The 18,084-nt window shown below is 36.0% G+C and overlaps 1 protein-coding gene across 1 annotated transcript in view; it reads right to left on the reverse strand.

The window, feature by feature from the left end:
- Window positions 1-672: 672 nt before the first annotated feature.
- Window positions 673-18,084, reverse strand: part of LOC150084571 (heterogeneous nuclear ribonucleoprotein L-like) — a 119,837-nt gene continuing 102,425 nt past the window's right edge. The window contains exons 13-14 of the mRNA XM_090376491.1: window positions 13,617-13,712; window positions 673-962 (exon numbers count right to left, since the gene is read on the reverse strand). Coding sequence (XP_090232617.1) covers window positions 904-962; window positions 13,617-13,712 — 155 coding nt within the window. The 3' untranslated portion in view covers window positions 673-903. The remainder of the gene's footprint in view (window positions 963-13,616; window positions 13,713-18,084) is intronic.

Raw genomic sequence — 18,084 nt, forward strand, 5'->3', positions numbered from 1 at the left:
TAAAGTGGGGGTCCAGTCCATTTTGTTGGGAGATCCCTGGGTTAGGGATGTGCTTGTGCCAGACCATAAAAAATTGCGACTCCGAAGTGCGTAGATCGTGACTTTTAAAGAGAGCAGAAGGTACACAAAATCATGGTCGTGCTTAGCGGTGATGAAGAGGAAGAAAATTAAATGAATGTACATTATCTATAAGTATCACAGTATATAAAGTAAGACGTTTGTTCAGTTATTACTATTATAAAAATAATAGTTAAAATACTAAGTTATTACTACTATAAAAATTAACTTCCTGATCTTCGTTAGCTTTTGGAATGTAACCCCCCCCCCTTTTGTACTGGTATTTAGTCCCATATAGCACTGTTTCACATTACATAAGATTTTGTAGGAATCAAACTACCGTGTATACTAGGGTTACCAGTATAAAGTATCACAAAAAAAAAATAAAAATAAAAAAAAAAAATAAATAAATCCTGATGCTGAGGAAAGAACAGAAATAAGGAGAAAAAGAACTATGTATTATTGGTATTACTTTATTGGAAGTCATGAATTTTCTATTTGAGGTGTACTTTTTGTTTGGCACCTTCTCAATTTAACTTTTGTTGCTGAATAAAGAAGTAAGGAAGCTAAACAAATGTTGGTTCTTAAAAGCATGAAAGACTACTCTCATTAGCCATCTTTAATAATTTTTTTACACCTTTAAAGTTACTAACATACATCTAACTGTGAGCAAATCCATGAATGTGATACATACGATCAATGAGAAAAGTTGTCATACAGTGATTTAAAAACTTTTGTGGAAAGGTATTTCTACATCTGCTACACACAATACAAACCTGTTTCATTGAATATTCATTCTACAAATAAAAAAATCCATGAGCACAAGAAAGTTCATGCTGATCTTGTTTAGAATCGTGAACCAGATGATGAAAAGCACAGTTTCAGAACATATGGAAACTTCCCATCTGGTAGAGAGGAGAGAAAAAAAAAAAAAAAAAAACACATCATTTACAAATGTTTCATTAAAAATAAAATTAAATATTGCTGAACAATTTAGGATAGGCAATTACAACTAATTTTTGAAATTTCACATGATTTAACTATACAGATATCAATCTGTTATATATGATCTCACTTCATGCATCTTCACTATACCACAATTTCAAAAAATCAAATTAAAAATTGGTCCCAATGACCGAAACCAGAAACATCACAAAAGGATACCTCATATCTATATCAAAGCAAATCTATAACCATTGGGGGGGAGGGGGGATATTAGATGTGATCAAGAGGTATAACAAATGGACTTACCGTGGAACCACAGGAACCTCTAAAACGACATTAAGAACAATATGGAATGGAGATGAGAAAGACGGCTAATAATATCGCACAGATAGGGCTGTCGCTCATGCAGAAAACATTGCTCAATGGATTGAATATCAAAATCAATGTGCTATTCCTATATCCATCCGTATTATCCAGGCTTAAACAAAAACTGTGAGAACCTCAATGCTATTGAACCCAATCCGAAAGTGCAAATCTTTCTTATAAGTGCCATTTCTTTGTTTGTAGGTTTTATGGCACCAGGGGCTTAGAGGGGAACAGGTATCCTGTGTGTTACCAGACACTCAGCCTAAAACACTGATGGATCCAATATCTCTCTATTACAGAAGATTTAGGAGAAGTCCGGTTGGCCTGCCTCCCTAAAATCCACGCCTTCTCGATGGTAAGCCCTGTTACGTCACTTAAGTGGCAACGAACGTGTAGAGTGGTTCTCTTCAAGACGCCTGGTCAGCGTGAAGAGGAAAAGACCAAACCCTCCAGCAATGAGAGCACAACAATACAAACGGCCCTCAGTCCCCAGCAGCTTTCACTCTCCCTCTTACGGCAGCGAGAGGATCAGAGTGGAAGCAGAGGGTGCTAAGAATCTCTGGGTACGACCAGGCTGCCATGCACGGAAATTGAACTTGGCCTGTTATAACGTACGACCACTCATCGGTGAAGACAGGATATTAGAGCTGGAAAAGGAATTAGAAAATGTGAGTTGGAATATCATCGGTTTGGCTGAAACAAGAAGAAGAAATGAATCACTTATAAGTTTATCAAGTGGAAATCTGCTGTACACTAATGGAAACAATGAAAGGAGTGAAGGTGGAGTTGGGTTTCTGGTCCATAAAGATTTTAAAAACCAACATTTTGGAATTCAAAAGTACATCACCAAGGGTGTCAAGACTAATATTCAAGATTTCTAAGAGGTACAAGCTAAAGGTTATAATGATTTATGCACCAACATCGAGCCATGATGATGAAGAGGTTGAAGAAATGTACACCGAAATTGAGAGTCTTCTAGATGAGCAGAAAACCCACTACACTATTATTATGGGGGACTTCAATGCTAAAGTTGGAAAAAGGCAAAACAGCGCAGAAAGAGGAACTATAGGAAATTTTGGAATTGGTGAAAGAAATAAAAGAGGTGAAAGACTTGTGGAATTTGCAGAATCTCAAGGACTGTCAGTAATGAATACTTTTTCAAGAAAAGGGTGAACAGAAAGTGGACATGGAAGAGTCCAAATGGATTAACAACTAATGAAATCGACTTCATCCTCACTAACAGAAGATATATTGTGAATGATGTTACCGTCCTGAATAAGGTAAATGTTGGAAGTGATCACAGAATGGTAAGATGTACACTTGATATAGATGTAGGAAAGGAAAGGAAAAAACTGACTCGAGTAAATAATACAAAGGTCTTTGAAATAACAGAGGAGGAGAAAAAGCAGTATGTACTGGAACTTAAGAACAAGTTTGAGCTTCTGCAGACTGCTCAGGACCAAGATATCGACGAGGAATATTACAACTTTCTGAAAGTGATAAAGCCCAAGAAACCTATAGGGAAACAGAAATCCAAAGAAGAAAAAATTAGTCAAGAAACACTTGTCATGATGAACCAAAGACGACAAATGAAGAGCAAGAAAAACACTGACAGGGAGAAAATTGAGTATACTGAGTTATGCAAAGCCATTAGAAAGAGACTGAGAGAGAAGATTTAACACAAGAAAAGTAGAACAAGCATTAAGGGAAAACAAAGGATTTAAATCAGCAGCCATGAGCAGTAATACAGAAAGACAAATGATACTGAAACTGAAAAATAGCGATGGTGTACTTATAAACAGCAGAGAAGGCATAATTCAAATAGCAGAAGACTACTATAGAGAATTATACAAGGAGCGAGGGAATGATACCAGCAGTGGGGAAGATGGATTGCAAAGTAGCAACACATACGACATACCCGATATTCTTCCTGATGAGGTAGAACATGCATTGAAGAAAATGAAGAATCGGAAAGCCCCGGGGGAAGATGAAGTTACTGTATAGTTGTTAAAATTGGGAGGAAGAGACATAACACAAAAACTGGCAAGGCTCTTCACAAAGTGCATTAGAAAAGGTGTGATGCCTAAGCAGTGGAATAATGCAATCATAGTTTTGCTGCATAAGAAAGGAGATAAATCAGAAATTGGAAATTATAGACCAATTAGCTTGTTATCCCATATCTACAAGTTGTTCACAAGGGTCATTACTAACAGATTAGAAAGAATACTTGATGAGAATCAACCGAAAGAGCAAGCTGGCTTTAGGACAGGATTCTCAACTATAGATCACCTTCACGTAATATCACGGCTAATGGAGAAAGCAAATGAATATAAAACACCATTATGCCTGGCATTTGTGGATTATGAAAAGCCATTTGACTCCATACAGCATAAGGCAATGTTTCGGGCACTGGAAAGACAAGGCATAGATACTCCATATATTATGATTTTGAAGAAAATATATGAGAGTGCTACATCCTTTATTAGACTAGACAAAGACAGTAGCAAATTTAAAATCGAGAAAGGAGTTCGACAAGGAGACACAATATCTCCGAAGCTGTTTACGGCTGCCCTTGAGGAAGCTTTCAGAAGATTAGACTGGTCGCAGAAAGGAGTCAATGTGAACGGAGAGTACCTAAACCATTTACGATTTGCAGATGACATTGTGGTCATAAGCCACGATCCCAAAGAATTAGCGGAAAATCTTAATCAGTCATGCACAGTTAGTAAGGATTTTGGACTAAAGATGAATATGGCTAAAACAAAAGTAATGATGAACAAGTATGCCACGGAAAGGGAAATAATGATTGAAGGAGCAGTAATTGAAAAGGTGGAGTCATATACTTATCTGGGACAAGTTATTAGCTGTAATAATGATAAATGGCTGGAAGTCAAGAGAAGAATAAATTTTGGATGGTTAGCATTCAGGAAATATAGTCACATACTGAAGAGCAATATCCCAGTTTGTCTGAAACGTAAAATAATGAAGCAATGTATACTCCCCACCATGACTTATGGAAGTGAAACTTGGGCACTCACCAAAAGAATGGAAGAGAAGCTGAGAACTACACAGCGAAGAATGGAACGAATTATACTGGGAATCAGACTGTTAGATAAGAAGAGAAACACATGGATTAGGCAGCAAACTCAAGTAAAGGACATTCTTATCAAAACTAAAGAACTAAAATGGTCTTGGGCAGGACACATAGCTCGAAGACATGATGACAGATGGACTAAGAAAATAACAGAATGGTACCCAAGAGGAGCTAGAAGAAAACCTGGAAGACAAAGGCGGAGATGGATAGATGAAATTCATGAGTTTTTGAGTAGTAAATGGATGGCCAGTGCTCAAAACAGAAGGAATTGGAGAGTTGCTGGAGAGGCCTTCATCCTGCAGTGGATTGAAAATGGCTGATGATGATGGCACCAGGCCATAATGCACCTAACCATGATGTTAAATGCAGTTATATCTGTACAGATGTTATTCAAATTTACACTGCATTGTACAGTTTTATATGTTAGAGAACTAAAAATGTTGGTCACATGTGTCTACTAGGTCAGACATGCTGAAAGAGGTGTTAGTCATGGAAAATGCAGTAAATATAGCTTGTCGATCAGTATTGTATTTCGGACAATCAATAAGTACATGCTGCACAGTGAGCAGAGTGGTGCACTGTGGTTGATCAGTGCCTGCAAGATAAAGATGGGTCAGGCGTGTATGGCCTGTTTGTAGTCGAGTTAATACTACATGTCTTCTCACACATACTTGACTTCCAAGGCCTGAGATTTCTTTATAGAGAGCAGCTTATCAACTTGATTTTACAAAATGTGTTGCCATTGTTCAAAACTTCGCTTCTTTATAATTAACTTGAAATCGGAGAGTGGTATGCTAAAGGACTGATGTACAGGATCTATAGCAGTTTTGGCAGCTAGCAGCAAGTGCTGGAAGGTTGAATGTTTTTAAGAAGTAACATGGATTCTGCAACCCTAAGTTTAAACATGCAAGGCTGTAGAAACCGATTCAGGTTGCCAAAAACTTTCCATCACAACTCCAAGCAACAATTGAAGGCTGTGGTTATTTGCCTCAACAAGTATTCAATGTAGATGAAACAGTTATTGCCGATGAACATGCCAAGGACATTTGTTTTGGTGCAAGAGGAGAGCACAGTTTTAAAGCCTACACTGCTGTTAGGAGGGAATGCAATTGGAGATCAAAATATTCTTGATGGTTTATCATTCCAAAAACCCACTAGCACTGAAAGGCTATTCTAAGGATCATTTGCAGTTGTATGGCAGTAGTCTAACAAGAAATTTTGGATCACGGCTGATGTTGTGATCCTTGTGAGTTTCACAAGCAGGCTTGGAAATAGATTTGGCCTGGTAGAACTGTCTCATGACTTCGAAGTTGAACTTTCAAATTCAACATGTTTTGCCATTGCTATTTGTTTTTTTCTTTTTTAAGGAGCATTAGCAACTAAGGACATATTGCTCCGGGATATGCAGTGGTCATTCCCTGACCCTTCCGCATTTGGTGGTGATGGGCCTGAATCCAGGTCTAATTAAGAAGTGTCTGCTTCGCACTGCAGCTCCTTCCCACCTGGCCACGGAGGCGCTGTTTTGCCATTGCCATTGCAAGGAAGTTGTATTTGAGGATGTAGATGAGTTACGTCAATCCCACACAGAAGAGCTCACCAATGAGGATCTTCTCAAATTAGAGAAACATTTAGGGGAAGATGGCCCTCTTTGCTGCTGAACACCTTTCAACAAAGCATTTAGCTGAATTTAAGCAACTCGACAATGACAATATAGTATCACTACAAACGTTTGGGGGGGGGGGGGTAACATCTCAAGGAATGTGAATCGCATAGGAACCCATAACTGGAAATGTCACGGGGAAAGTAGTAGCAGAGGCACAAGAAGCAGAAATGACACAAGAGAGTAATTAGTGGCAAACATTTATTTAACATAATATTAACAATGGAGTAAGAGATGGATACTTTTCGTGATGTTACAACAAATGCTCGAAGCCATCTTTAATAATTTTCTTACACCTTTAAAGTTACTAACATACTTCTGTGAGCAAATCCATGAATGTGATACATACGATCAATGAGAAAAGTTGTCATACAGTGATTTAAAAACTTTTGTGGAAAGTTATTTTTGCAGTGTCACGCATGCGTGACACTGAAGCAGTATGGATTGGTGGACATCGTCGAACACACCTGGAGTTTCTTTGAGCACAGACGACTCTGGCCACGAGATCCATTTCCGTCTCAACATGCAATTCGTACACAATAGATTTGAGGCCCCCCACAGAAAGAAATCAAGGCTCAATAAATCAGGCAACGGGTCCACCCCGACCAATCCATCGACACCCAAAACGCCTGTTCAAATGGTCACGAACACACCTTCCATAATGAACAGGCACCCCGTCATGTTGACACGAAATGTTGCGTCTCACATTTGCCGGAACATTGTCAAGTAACCCTTGTAGAACTTGTTCAAGAAAGATCCGATATTTAGCAGTTCCTGTGGGATGGTAACAGGTATGGGCCGCCTAAGCAGTCACCGACCATACCTGCCCACACATTTATTGCAAAGCGATGTTGTGCCACATGGGGGTGCACACCATGTGGGCCCTCTGCTAATCCATACACTAGATGCATGTCTGCCAGCTCATAGTTCGTACATCGATGCATGCTCTTTGTGCGGCAACTACTGCTTGAATGAGTAAACCAGAAATTTTCCCTCTCGCGAGGTGATGAACAGTGCCATGTACCGACTTACGGTGACGTTTCCGGTTATGGGTTCCTATGCGATTCACGTTCCTTTAGTGTTACCTACCTCCCCTAAATGTTTGTACCTATATTTTTGAGACACCCTGCATAAAGATGCTGCTAGTCAGCTCGCTCTCTCTCTTGACCTTTTTTTTTTTTTTTTTCAGAGCTGAGAATTGTCAGTCCACTGACCCAGGGCCTGTATTAGTATCAGTTGATTCATTATCTGGTTAAATGAATTACAGTATCAATTCATCCCTATTTTACTCAGGTAAAAATCAATTCTCTCTACATAGTGATTTCTTGAAATTAATCACGTAATGCAAGGGATACCTGCATACTTTTAGGAACAAGTTAAAAAAAAAAAATAAGTTAATGCACCAAAACAACCACCAGTGAATTAGTAGAAAAAGAGAAATGAACATGAGTGTAATTTATTAATGTTAAATACCAGTGCCAGACTTAAGACATTCAGATGTATGAGAGCTGTAATACATTGCTTATACATGAAGTGACAGTGTCAAACCTCATATCAGTATTGTAGTTCTAATTTTTCTCTGCTGACAAATTACTTAAAAACCTGCTGCAAATTTTTGAGCTGCAGCACACTAATCAGCAGATAACCAATTACTTGCAACCAACACTCCATACATGAATACTATGCATTTTTTATAGCGTTGAAGCCATCACTTGTTTTAAAACAACTGCACCATCAATCTTTTGATACAAGGCTTCCATGCTGTCTTTCTTACATTAACAGCCATTGTCTGTCATCTCTAATTTTGGTTTCTTTCAAGTTTCTTTATCATGAATCTTTTTAAGTGATAAAGAAGGGAAAAAAAAAAGACTCCATCACCATTTTTTTTAATTATTTTCTTATTTTTGTCTTAAAGGTGGGTTTTAAAAAATTGAGTTAGTTGTGTGCAAGAGCACACACAACTAATTCAACAATTTTTTTTAAAACCCACCTTTATGAAGTCTCTCCAGAGCATAAAAATCTTATTCCATTCGGAGCAATATGGCCATAGTTGCTAATGCTCCTAAAAACCAAATAAACAACAACAACAATCTTATTCCATTAATTTATGCAATATTCAATTATTTACTGTAATTACAATAAATAATTTTAATGGTGTAAATATGGTTCAGAATAGATGGAACTCTATGGGTGGACTAGTGTAGTATACTAGCCTACTAGCTGAAAGCATACTGGACAGATAAGCATGCTTGTATTGTATGAAATAAAAAGGTTTCAAAAAAATGAAACTGTTGAAGGGAAAATTTATTATTAATATTTTTAAAATTATTTCAAACTATAAATTTAACCCTTTTGGATACCCCATACGTGAAGCCGTTAAGCATGAGCTCAATTATTTGGCTTGTACACAAACCATACAAGAATAAATTTCACTGCACAAGGCACAAATTTAGAACGACTAAGTACTTTAACAGTAAATAAATTTGTATATACATATAAAAAAATATCAGGAAAATTATAGAAACTTGGTAATTAGTGAATTTCTGGAGTAAGATATCACTTTTGGCAAAGCAGATGACACAAGTTGTTTCAGTGTGTTTTTTTTTTTTTTTTTTTTTTAGTTGTTGGTGCATCAGCATGTGGCCATAATGCATCTCCCAAACCTTTTGCATTTACAGGTGATCCACGCTTAGCGAGCGCCACATTCCCATCAGGTAACATATGTATTTGTGAGTTGCGGTCAGTGCCATAGGATATTATTTCCTAATCAATAATAAATTGAAAAGTAATCGGTCAAAATATTTAATATTCAAACATTCGGCATTACATACATATATCATTATGTGGTAACTATTTACGTATCAAAATTAAACTTAATATAGTGATCTGTGACAGGGTTATAGCAAATCAGCATAAAGCGAACTGCTTTATAACGGGGGCCTGTTGTACTCTGATCCAAGCCCCAGCTTTGGGTTGCCAGGAATGTTTCACTGTACTGTCACATGTTTTATTATTGACTATAATTATCAGACCTGCTCATAGCCAAAAAGTGGTGGTTAAGCATTTACAAAGGCAAAAACCATCCTTTTGTTGTTAAAGACTCAAAGAATAGTTAGATTAGAGAAAGTAGTAGGCATGTTTGGATTTGACCACATATTCCTCATTTAAAACAAATACACATGAAAACTCTTATTCATTATACTATTGACTACTATATTGCTGTTTTTCAGGTATCCTTTTTGAAATTACTTAATTAATAGTTGATACGGTGATTTATCCATGCAGTTTCCCAACTTTTGGCTTTTAAAAAGCAGATCAGGTAAATTAGACATAAACAAAACAGATTCTTTACCCCACAAAGACAAAAAAAAATGAGTCAGTAAGTTACCCCAAATTGTTCTAGATCGGCGGTTCACAAACCATTGAGATCCACATATGTGTGTGTGAATGCTACCCACCCTGCAAGCAATTCTTCACTCAGCTAAAAACCATCTTCAGCAATCTTACTACTACCTGGATTATTAATAATCCAATCTGTTTTAAACGTTTTTAGATTCAATCTTTATTACTAGTATTGAAACTTTTGATTTCACAAGCTTGTTCACTTCCATCCCACTCATGGTGGGATGGAAGTGTTTGTGCTAAAACACCAGTTTGGTGTTTGTGCTAAAACAACTGTTCAACAAATACCACGAGAAACTTAATATCTACACGAGTACTTGGGACAACCTCTTCAATCTCTGCATACTCAATAACATTTATTGACATTTATGACTTTATTTTCGATGGCAAGCTTGCATATAAACAAATTATTGGAGTTCCCATGGGTTCATAGATTTCCAGCCTTGTCTCCAACTTATTTTTACACTACTATGATGGCCGACCGGGCTAGCCGAGTGGGTCAAGTGCCTACCTAGCAACCCAAAAGTCGCGGGTTTGATTCCCGCCTCGGGCTTGGATCAAAGTACTGCAAAAACCTTGGGAGGTGCATTATGGCCACAGAAGCCTATGCGCCAACAACTACCAAAAAAAAAAAAAAAAAAACACACTACTACGAGGAATTATTTGTTACCAGCAATCCCAAGCTAAAATTTTTAGCCTTCGGGTATGTTGATGACAATATTACTTTTAAATTCTAACTTTGAATGCTTAGCTGCAGATATTTACCCCTCTGAACTTAAAGTGAATAAAGAAAATGTTGATAATTGCGTAGCCAACTTCGCCAATCTGAAAATTACACTCTGCAAGGATGCAGTTCTTCATCTCATTGACATTTATGACAAAAGAAATGATTTTAACTTCAAAGTCATTTACCTCACAAATTTGCAATCTAATATTTCTAAAATATTTCACTGAATAATTTTATTCAGTTAATTGAATTAAATGGAATGTAATTTAATTACTTTTGTAATTAACATGTATGAATTCTGCAACAAATAAATCATATAATAAAAAAATTAATGTAGGCTGAAATTTGCCCCAACACACACCAATAAGCACATGAACTGATCTACAGTATAAAACAGGCATGGCCCACCAGATGACTTTTATACTACTGACTACATCAGTGGGAAATCAATCACTCAATAATAACCATAATGCCCTCATGGGAAGCACAGTTGATAGAATCCCCACACTGCACAGAAAAGACCAGAGTTCGAGTATTGCTGCACTAGGCACGAATTTAGACCACTCATTCCCTTCTTCGAACCAGAAATATAATACTAGACTAGCTGTACTCCTCTATCTGCAGAGGAAGGAAGGAAGAATGGTTGGGCAAAATAAATTACGGCACGAGATCAAAAATCAACTTTTACAACACATACGTAACAGTTGAAAACTACCTTAAATTAAGATTTTTTGCACAAAAATTGAGCACCTTCGGATACACGTTTCTGAAACTTTCTTTTCAAAATGAAAATTATTAAAAGTAAATCGAGCTTCAATAACAAAACAATTAAGATGTGCAACTACCAATATTGAAGTAGATTTTTAAAAAATTTGAGTGATTGCAAAAAAAAAAAAAAAAAAAAAAAAGAGCAAATTTCATTGAAGTAGATATACAGTCAGTCCTCGTATAGCACGATAGTTGTGTTCCTAGAAACCCTCGTGCAATGCAGAACCGTGCATTATAAACAACAGGCCCTATGGGAAAAATAGGGTTAGGTGCCGACCACCCAAGATTGAACATACATTGGTAACCAAAACATTACCAAACACAATAAATAATCGCAATAAAATACTTATGTATCTTATAACGATTAAAATACGTAATAAAAAATATTATAATTTTTTATAATATTATTATTATTATTATATTATATTTTATTATAATATAATAAATAATATGCAAGTATTTTTTACGAATAAAATACGTATTTTATTACGACTATTGTGTAATAAAATGTTGTTAATGCTTTTGCTTCTATCATAAGAAAACTTGTTTTTTGTTTGATTTTCTATCCAAACAGATGACAGCCGTTCCATCTCTTCCAATTCTTCGTGTCTTAATCTAATGGATTTTAATTACACTTTTGAGTTGTTCCTTCTATGAAAGTTGTTTTTATTTTCTCCGCATTCTTTGTAATTCTCAGCGTTGCCTCATTTAGGTCTGCAGCACGTGCAATATCACATGGTCTTTCATTTCACTCAAAGCGTTTCACAATTTCATATTTTTTCTCTATTGATAGAGGCGGACTGGCCATAAGCCTTACCGGGGAAACGCCGGTGGACCAGAGGCCAGTGTGATTTTGGCCATAAACCATAATACGAGGCTACTATAATTTCCTGGTTAAGAATTTTTGACCCAGTCCACCTCTGTTTATTGATATTGCTTTTTTCTCTCTGAATCTGCAGTGTCTTCACCAGGACGCTTCCTTTTCACACCTTAAGTATTTTACTCATGTTTAGGGAATAAAGCACAATTACAAGATGAGGAGGCACGCTTGATACACAAACAAAGCTGCGTGTGTGTAGCAACTGAATAAACAACAACGTAAAGACAGAGATACACTATTAACACCTCACATTTTACTAAAGCACATTTCTAGGGGTTACTACCATAAAACAATAAAAACTATTTCCAGTTGCGTTTCTGCTAGTGGAATCTGTTATAAACTGGTGGTAAACTCGATCTATCTATGCATTTGCGATTATACTGATAGCTGGAATTGTGTTAGTTTTTACGTTATTATGGTGAAATGTGTTTCCCCTTCACTGATATAAAACACATTAATACATTTTCAGAATCTTCTCTTCATTCCTATCGTGTTGCACTCTGTTCGGGTGAGTCCGCGTTCGACTGCCATTTCTTGTAAACACAAAGACGAATCGTGCATAAGCGAATTCGGATCATGTTATATAAGATATCGTTCCCCTATTTATAAATCGTGTATGATCGAATTCGTGCAGTGTAAACAAGTGTTATACAAGGACTGACTGTATAATAAAAATGAACGAATAAAATAAATTTCTATGACATTCGATTTTTTATTTTTAAAATAAAAAATCAATGTCAGAAATTTATTGCCTCCCACAAATGTCAAGCACAGTATAAGCAACATTAATCCTATCCACTGTCCAAGTGTTCATGTTTCTGAACCTAATCCTTGACAAGGCACCAAGTGTCATGTTCTAACATGACTCTCTGATTACCAAGTGTCACACTGACTTACTATAGTCTTTCTGTTACTCTGTAAAATTCTTATCTTTGTCTGCAGCAATCAAAGATTGGATATTTCCTTCACTCTGGAAAGACTCCTGAATAATGCAGCTACAAAATCAGCACAGCTCACACTAACAGTTGTATGATACACACTACAAATAAACACATTCATAATTACTTTGAAATGATATACCTATTATTTCTTTCTATGCAATGCACATTGTTATACTCATACCTACATATAAAATCTTTGATAAGTCTTAAACATTACATTCATATTTCTGTGGTATCTTGCGTAATGGCATTGTTATAGCAAATTTTGCTCAACTGCACAAAGAAAAGGGTTTTTGAACACCTTTTTGACTAGTACACAAAAAAAAAAAAAAAAAAAAAAAAACACTTGTACCTTTTTCAGGGTACAAGGGTTTGGTGTCAAACAACATTAACTAAAAAATTGCATGTTTTCTTTCTTTTTTTTTGGAGATAACTTTAGTATTACTTTATACAAATAACAATGCATGTGTAACAGAGTCATATCCCTCTGGTAGTTTACAAGTTAGCTCAAGCTGCAAGTACATTTCCAGTAAACAAAGAAAATTTAAAACGACTTGTTCTCCATTAATTACAAAAATGTTGACTACAAAATGATTTAAGCTAATGTTACACTGTCCATATTTTGTGGTTACTGGAACAAGTAAAACATCTAATGTTTTACTTGTACTTGATATGCCATTTGTAGACAAAACAGCATGTTACATCAAATCAAATTAACAAACAACTAAACGTTAAGTGATTGATTACTGTCAATATTGCTGTGTAAATTCACTTACTTGGATTTGGAAGTGGTGTGTGATTACAAGTAATGAGGCCTTCAATTGCTTCAGATACACCATCAAACTCCAGAAGTCCAGAAGAACTCCGTTCACCTAAACAATAGTAATTAACATTCTTTTAGCAACAAATATTTTTATAATAAATGTGAAGTCAACATACACAGCAATAAACAGTGCAGGGAAGCCAGAAAAAAAAAAAAAAAGCTCCAATTATTTTGGAGACTCCAAAGACTCCGCCACCCGTATCCACAGGAGATACGCTCCAAGACCTACTGTGGATGGCTGAAACTGCAGATGTAGGTGAACACCTGCTGACCTACATAACATGATTTTCTTGTACATACAAACTTAATTGATAAAGTAAACACACAGTAAGACATTATCAATAATAAATACAGTAATAATAAAGTACAACAGACTCCAAAAAAAAAAAAAAAAAAAAAAAACACACACCAGAAATCATAAAATTCAACCAATAACTAGAATAGGTATAAACAGATATTTTGAAAGTCATAAATAAGCGACAAGAACCGGCAAGCAACGTAAGTCGTTATTGGGAGATTGGTGTACCTATTATCTTGCGACCCTTGCTGTCTTCACACTTACTGCTAAAAAAAAAATAAATAAATAAAAAAAAAATATATATATAAATATAAATAAATAAAAAATAATCCCCAAATGTTACATATTCCCTGCAAAAGGATAGGCTTTTCTATGTAAATATATTACAGGGGATTCCGGCTATTTGGGGCAAATCTTAAAAAAACTGAAGAAAATCAAGAAAATAGCCAGGGTTTACTTCGCTTAATTGGGACAGCATGCCGTTTAATCGGGGCAGGAGACCGTAGCACTGGATATTACCCAACAATTCTCTCCGATGGTACCACGTGGTTAAGTTGGAATTCTGGAGGTCACAACCATAAAACAATAAAAGAAATTAGCAGCCACCTGTTTATTGGGCTTTTCTGTTAGTGAAATCTCTCATAAATGGACAGTAAACTCGATTTTACTGAATTTGCGATAATACCAACAGCTGGAATTCTGTGGGCTTGCGCTTAATATATCTTTGCTTTTATAGCCTGTGGATAATATTCCTACTATTTTTGCTAATTAGAATTGCTGTTTAATAGAATTAAAATTCAATTCGCAATGACCAACGCTTACTGCACATCGTATAGTGAATGTTACTTTACTATGTTGAGTTTGTTGTAATGTGATTTGATTGTACAGTGAACCAATTGTAAATTTAACTATTTACGTGAAACTTCGGATAATTGGGGCAGCCGCTTAATCGGGCCAAAATGCACTAGTCCCAAATAACTGGAATGGACTGTATTACAAAAATCATTTAATATGCAAGTTACTTTTCACCCTGTGAGAAATAAATATTTTTTTTCTTGATGTGGCTGAGTTAGTCAGTCTCGAGTGATGGTAGCACGAAATATTTCCTCCTGATAATTCAGGTTTCTTGTCAAGAAAATCAGAAAATTAACCTAACACGCAATTTACAGACAAAATACACATGGAGCAACATGGTCAGTCAGTGATGCAACTAAAATCCTAATAAATTTGATAATGGGTGTGCTGTAGTTAAAAATGTATACAGACAAAAACTGTGCAAACAACATTGGATTCTTTCTTTAAATTAGATTAATTTGTTGAAAAGTTAATGGTTCATATGTCTCCTTTTATATTAACATTGTTTTTACTGTGATACTAAAATATTGTATACATCAAAATATTTTCATTTCCATTAATTGCTTTTCTCTTACTTTACCTTACAAAAAAATTAAAACCTTTAAAAAAAGTGTTATTCCTATTACTGTATTGTTAGACAAGGCTTTTGTTTTCATTCATTTTTGATATTAGATATAGTACAAACAACAAAAAAAGGGGGGGGGGAAGACACTTTTGTATTAATGAGATTTGACTGTACACACATAGTATATAATTTCCTGTACAGATAGAAAACACGCAATGTTGTTTTGCAAGCAACTATACTGAAGTCCAGTTCCAGTTTCAAAGTCCAGGTATGGATGAAACTACAGCACGTTCCTGCTATTCGTGGGGGTTATGTTCCTGAGTTAGGGCTCCCATAGTAATAAAATGGTTCCATTCCAATGTATAAAAGATAAGAAACACTAGTCTAAAATTCTGTCTATGTATGTATTATATGTACCTGCATAACATGACGATGTACATATACAAACAGAGAGTACATAGTGAAATACAAGCATAAGGCATCGAAATGAAAATAAGAAACAATTTAATATTAAATGTAATATTTATTAGAAATTTCAAACCAGCCTTTGCTAGCTAAAAAACGTATCCTGCCAGTGCTACCACCATTTTTGTCCTTTCACGAATGATGAGTGAATTTAACAGAATTTTATTTTAAGTTTGGCCCTCTATCCACAGCCTTTTCCATTTTTTCTAATTTAACATCACAAGTTACAGAGAAAAATTTTTACGCAATTAGCGCGTTTTCAGACACTACGGAAGATTTTTTATTCCGATTTCTTGATTGATCATACCGTTGACTCATTAATTTTATAATTGTTTGCCACTGATGAGACACTTTCACCATTAGAAATTTTGTCTAATAACTCAGTTTTACTTGCTAATGTCATCACCTTTAATCTTTTCACAATTCCCCTGTTATTCATAGCCATATTTTTGTAGGGGTTAGAAAAGAACTTATCCACAATAAAGTCACTTTTTTTATTCTGTTTACACCAACACATTGCAAAACGGTAGATTTTTCACTTTTGTAAGCATATTAATTAAAAGTAAATGATGAAACCTTCCATGACAGCGCATAACACATTGAACAAGGATAAGTGGGAAACATCCACGCTGGTGATTTTGTCATCCCTCTCCCCCACCCACTGAGTTCTGTTAGACCGGGCAAGATGATTATAGCCATGCCCATGTTTTTTTATGGCGGAAAATTCACGGCACTTTAAAATTCACATTTTTTTAAGGTTTCATTTTATATTACATCAGCAACCGGGTTTACTGTATAATAGCAGGGGGTTTACTGTATTCTTCTAGGTGGCAGATGACTCAAACTGGTGCAATACCACCACTTTACTTAATGGAGGCTTGAAATTGTGAAATCCATGCTTTGTCTCCAGGGCAAAGTTCCTGTTATACCCCCACCCCATCTGCATGCAGTACGACTGATGCCCTTGGGGCCATCATGGCAAGATGCATTCTTCCTAACATCATGATGGTATAGCTCTGAAGCAGTGTTTGCAGATAGCCTGTAGACTGCTCACCAGATCAAACTAACTGTCCTGGATCAGCTAGTGTACAATCTTGCCGTCTCTACTGTCATATTGACTGGAACGATTCCAAGTATTGCACACGTAAGAAGCATCGTTGAGGCCAAATTATGTCAAGGATGCTCAGTATATTCTTGTTATGTGTACACCATAACCAAAAATTTCATTACTCAATACAACATGTCCATCCAACAATTTCTTACTACTGAATACATCATGAATATTCAAACTAACAGAACTTATATGCAAAGAAATATAAACTTCCCAAAAACTTCTTTGCTCATTTCACAAATATGTGATCCCAGTTCCAATATCAAGATGTCTCTTTCCATGTTACAGTTTTGCCAACTGTTTTTTATAATTGGATATCCCACTTTTCTCTGTGACCGTTCACTGAGTGACCAGCTCAGTTGTAACTTCTTCACTGAAGCATGTTTTTACCCCAGGTTCAGTTCTTTCTTCCACTCCTTTCCTGATCTATATTAATCATCTTCCATCGAGTGGAAATCATATCCAGTTTTATTGATGGTAGACAGCTCACTGCACTTCACCTTTCAGTTTGAGAAACCTTGACCTGTGCAAATAGCTTGCACCTTCTGGAATGTCCACTAGCAATTTTCTAAATGCTGATCTTCAGGTACTTCTCCAGCAGGACAAGATAACTTTCAACTTGATTTCAATTCTTCTAAAACTTAGTCCTGTCTTATACCTCAAAAAATTTCTTCTGTTCTTATGCTCATCTCCAATGACATACAGATTTCTAGAAATCACAAATCTCTATTAGGGGGTTACCCTGACTTCTAATCTCTCTTGGCATAAGCACATCAGAAATGTTGCTTTCTTTGCATCTTAAAAAAAAAAAAAAAAAAAAAAATCTCTGTTTTACCCCTCGCTCTTTACTTTCCAAATGGCTGCTCACTTGCAAATCCACCATACCATAACATTGTAATTACATCTGGAATGGTGCTCCCAAAACCTCTCCCCAGCTTCTAGTTTCCATTTATGGAGGGCAAGTAAGTTAATTAATGAACCATTCTTATAATAGAAAATCTGCACTCTGTCACACAGACATTCTGTTGCACATCTTTTCTATAGATACTTCATGGGCACTGATGTAAATTGGCTTTTATAATTGCTGCTCTCCACCCCCCAAACCAGTCTGAACCTGTGCTGCAACA

The sequence above is a fragment of the Mastigoproctus giganteus genome, chromosome 6, assembly GCF_048544385.1.
Source record: "Mastigoproctus giganteus isolate SK-2022 chromosome 6, ASM4854438v1, whole genome shotgun sequence".
NCBI lineage: Eukaryota > Metazoa > Arthropoda > Arachnida > Uropygi > Thelyphonidae > Mastigoproctus > Mastigoproctus giganteus.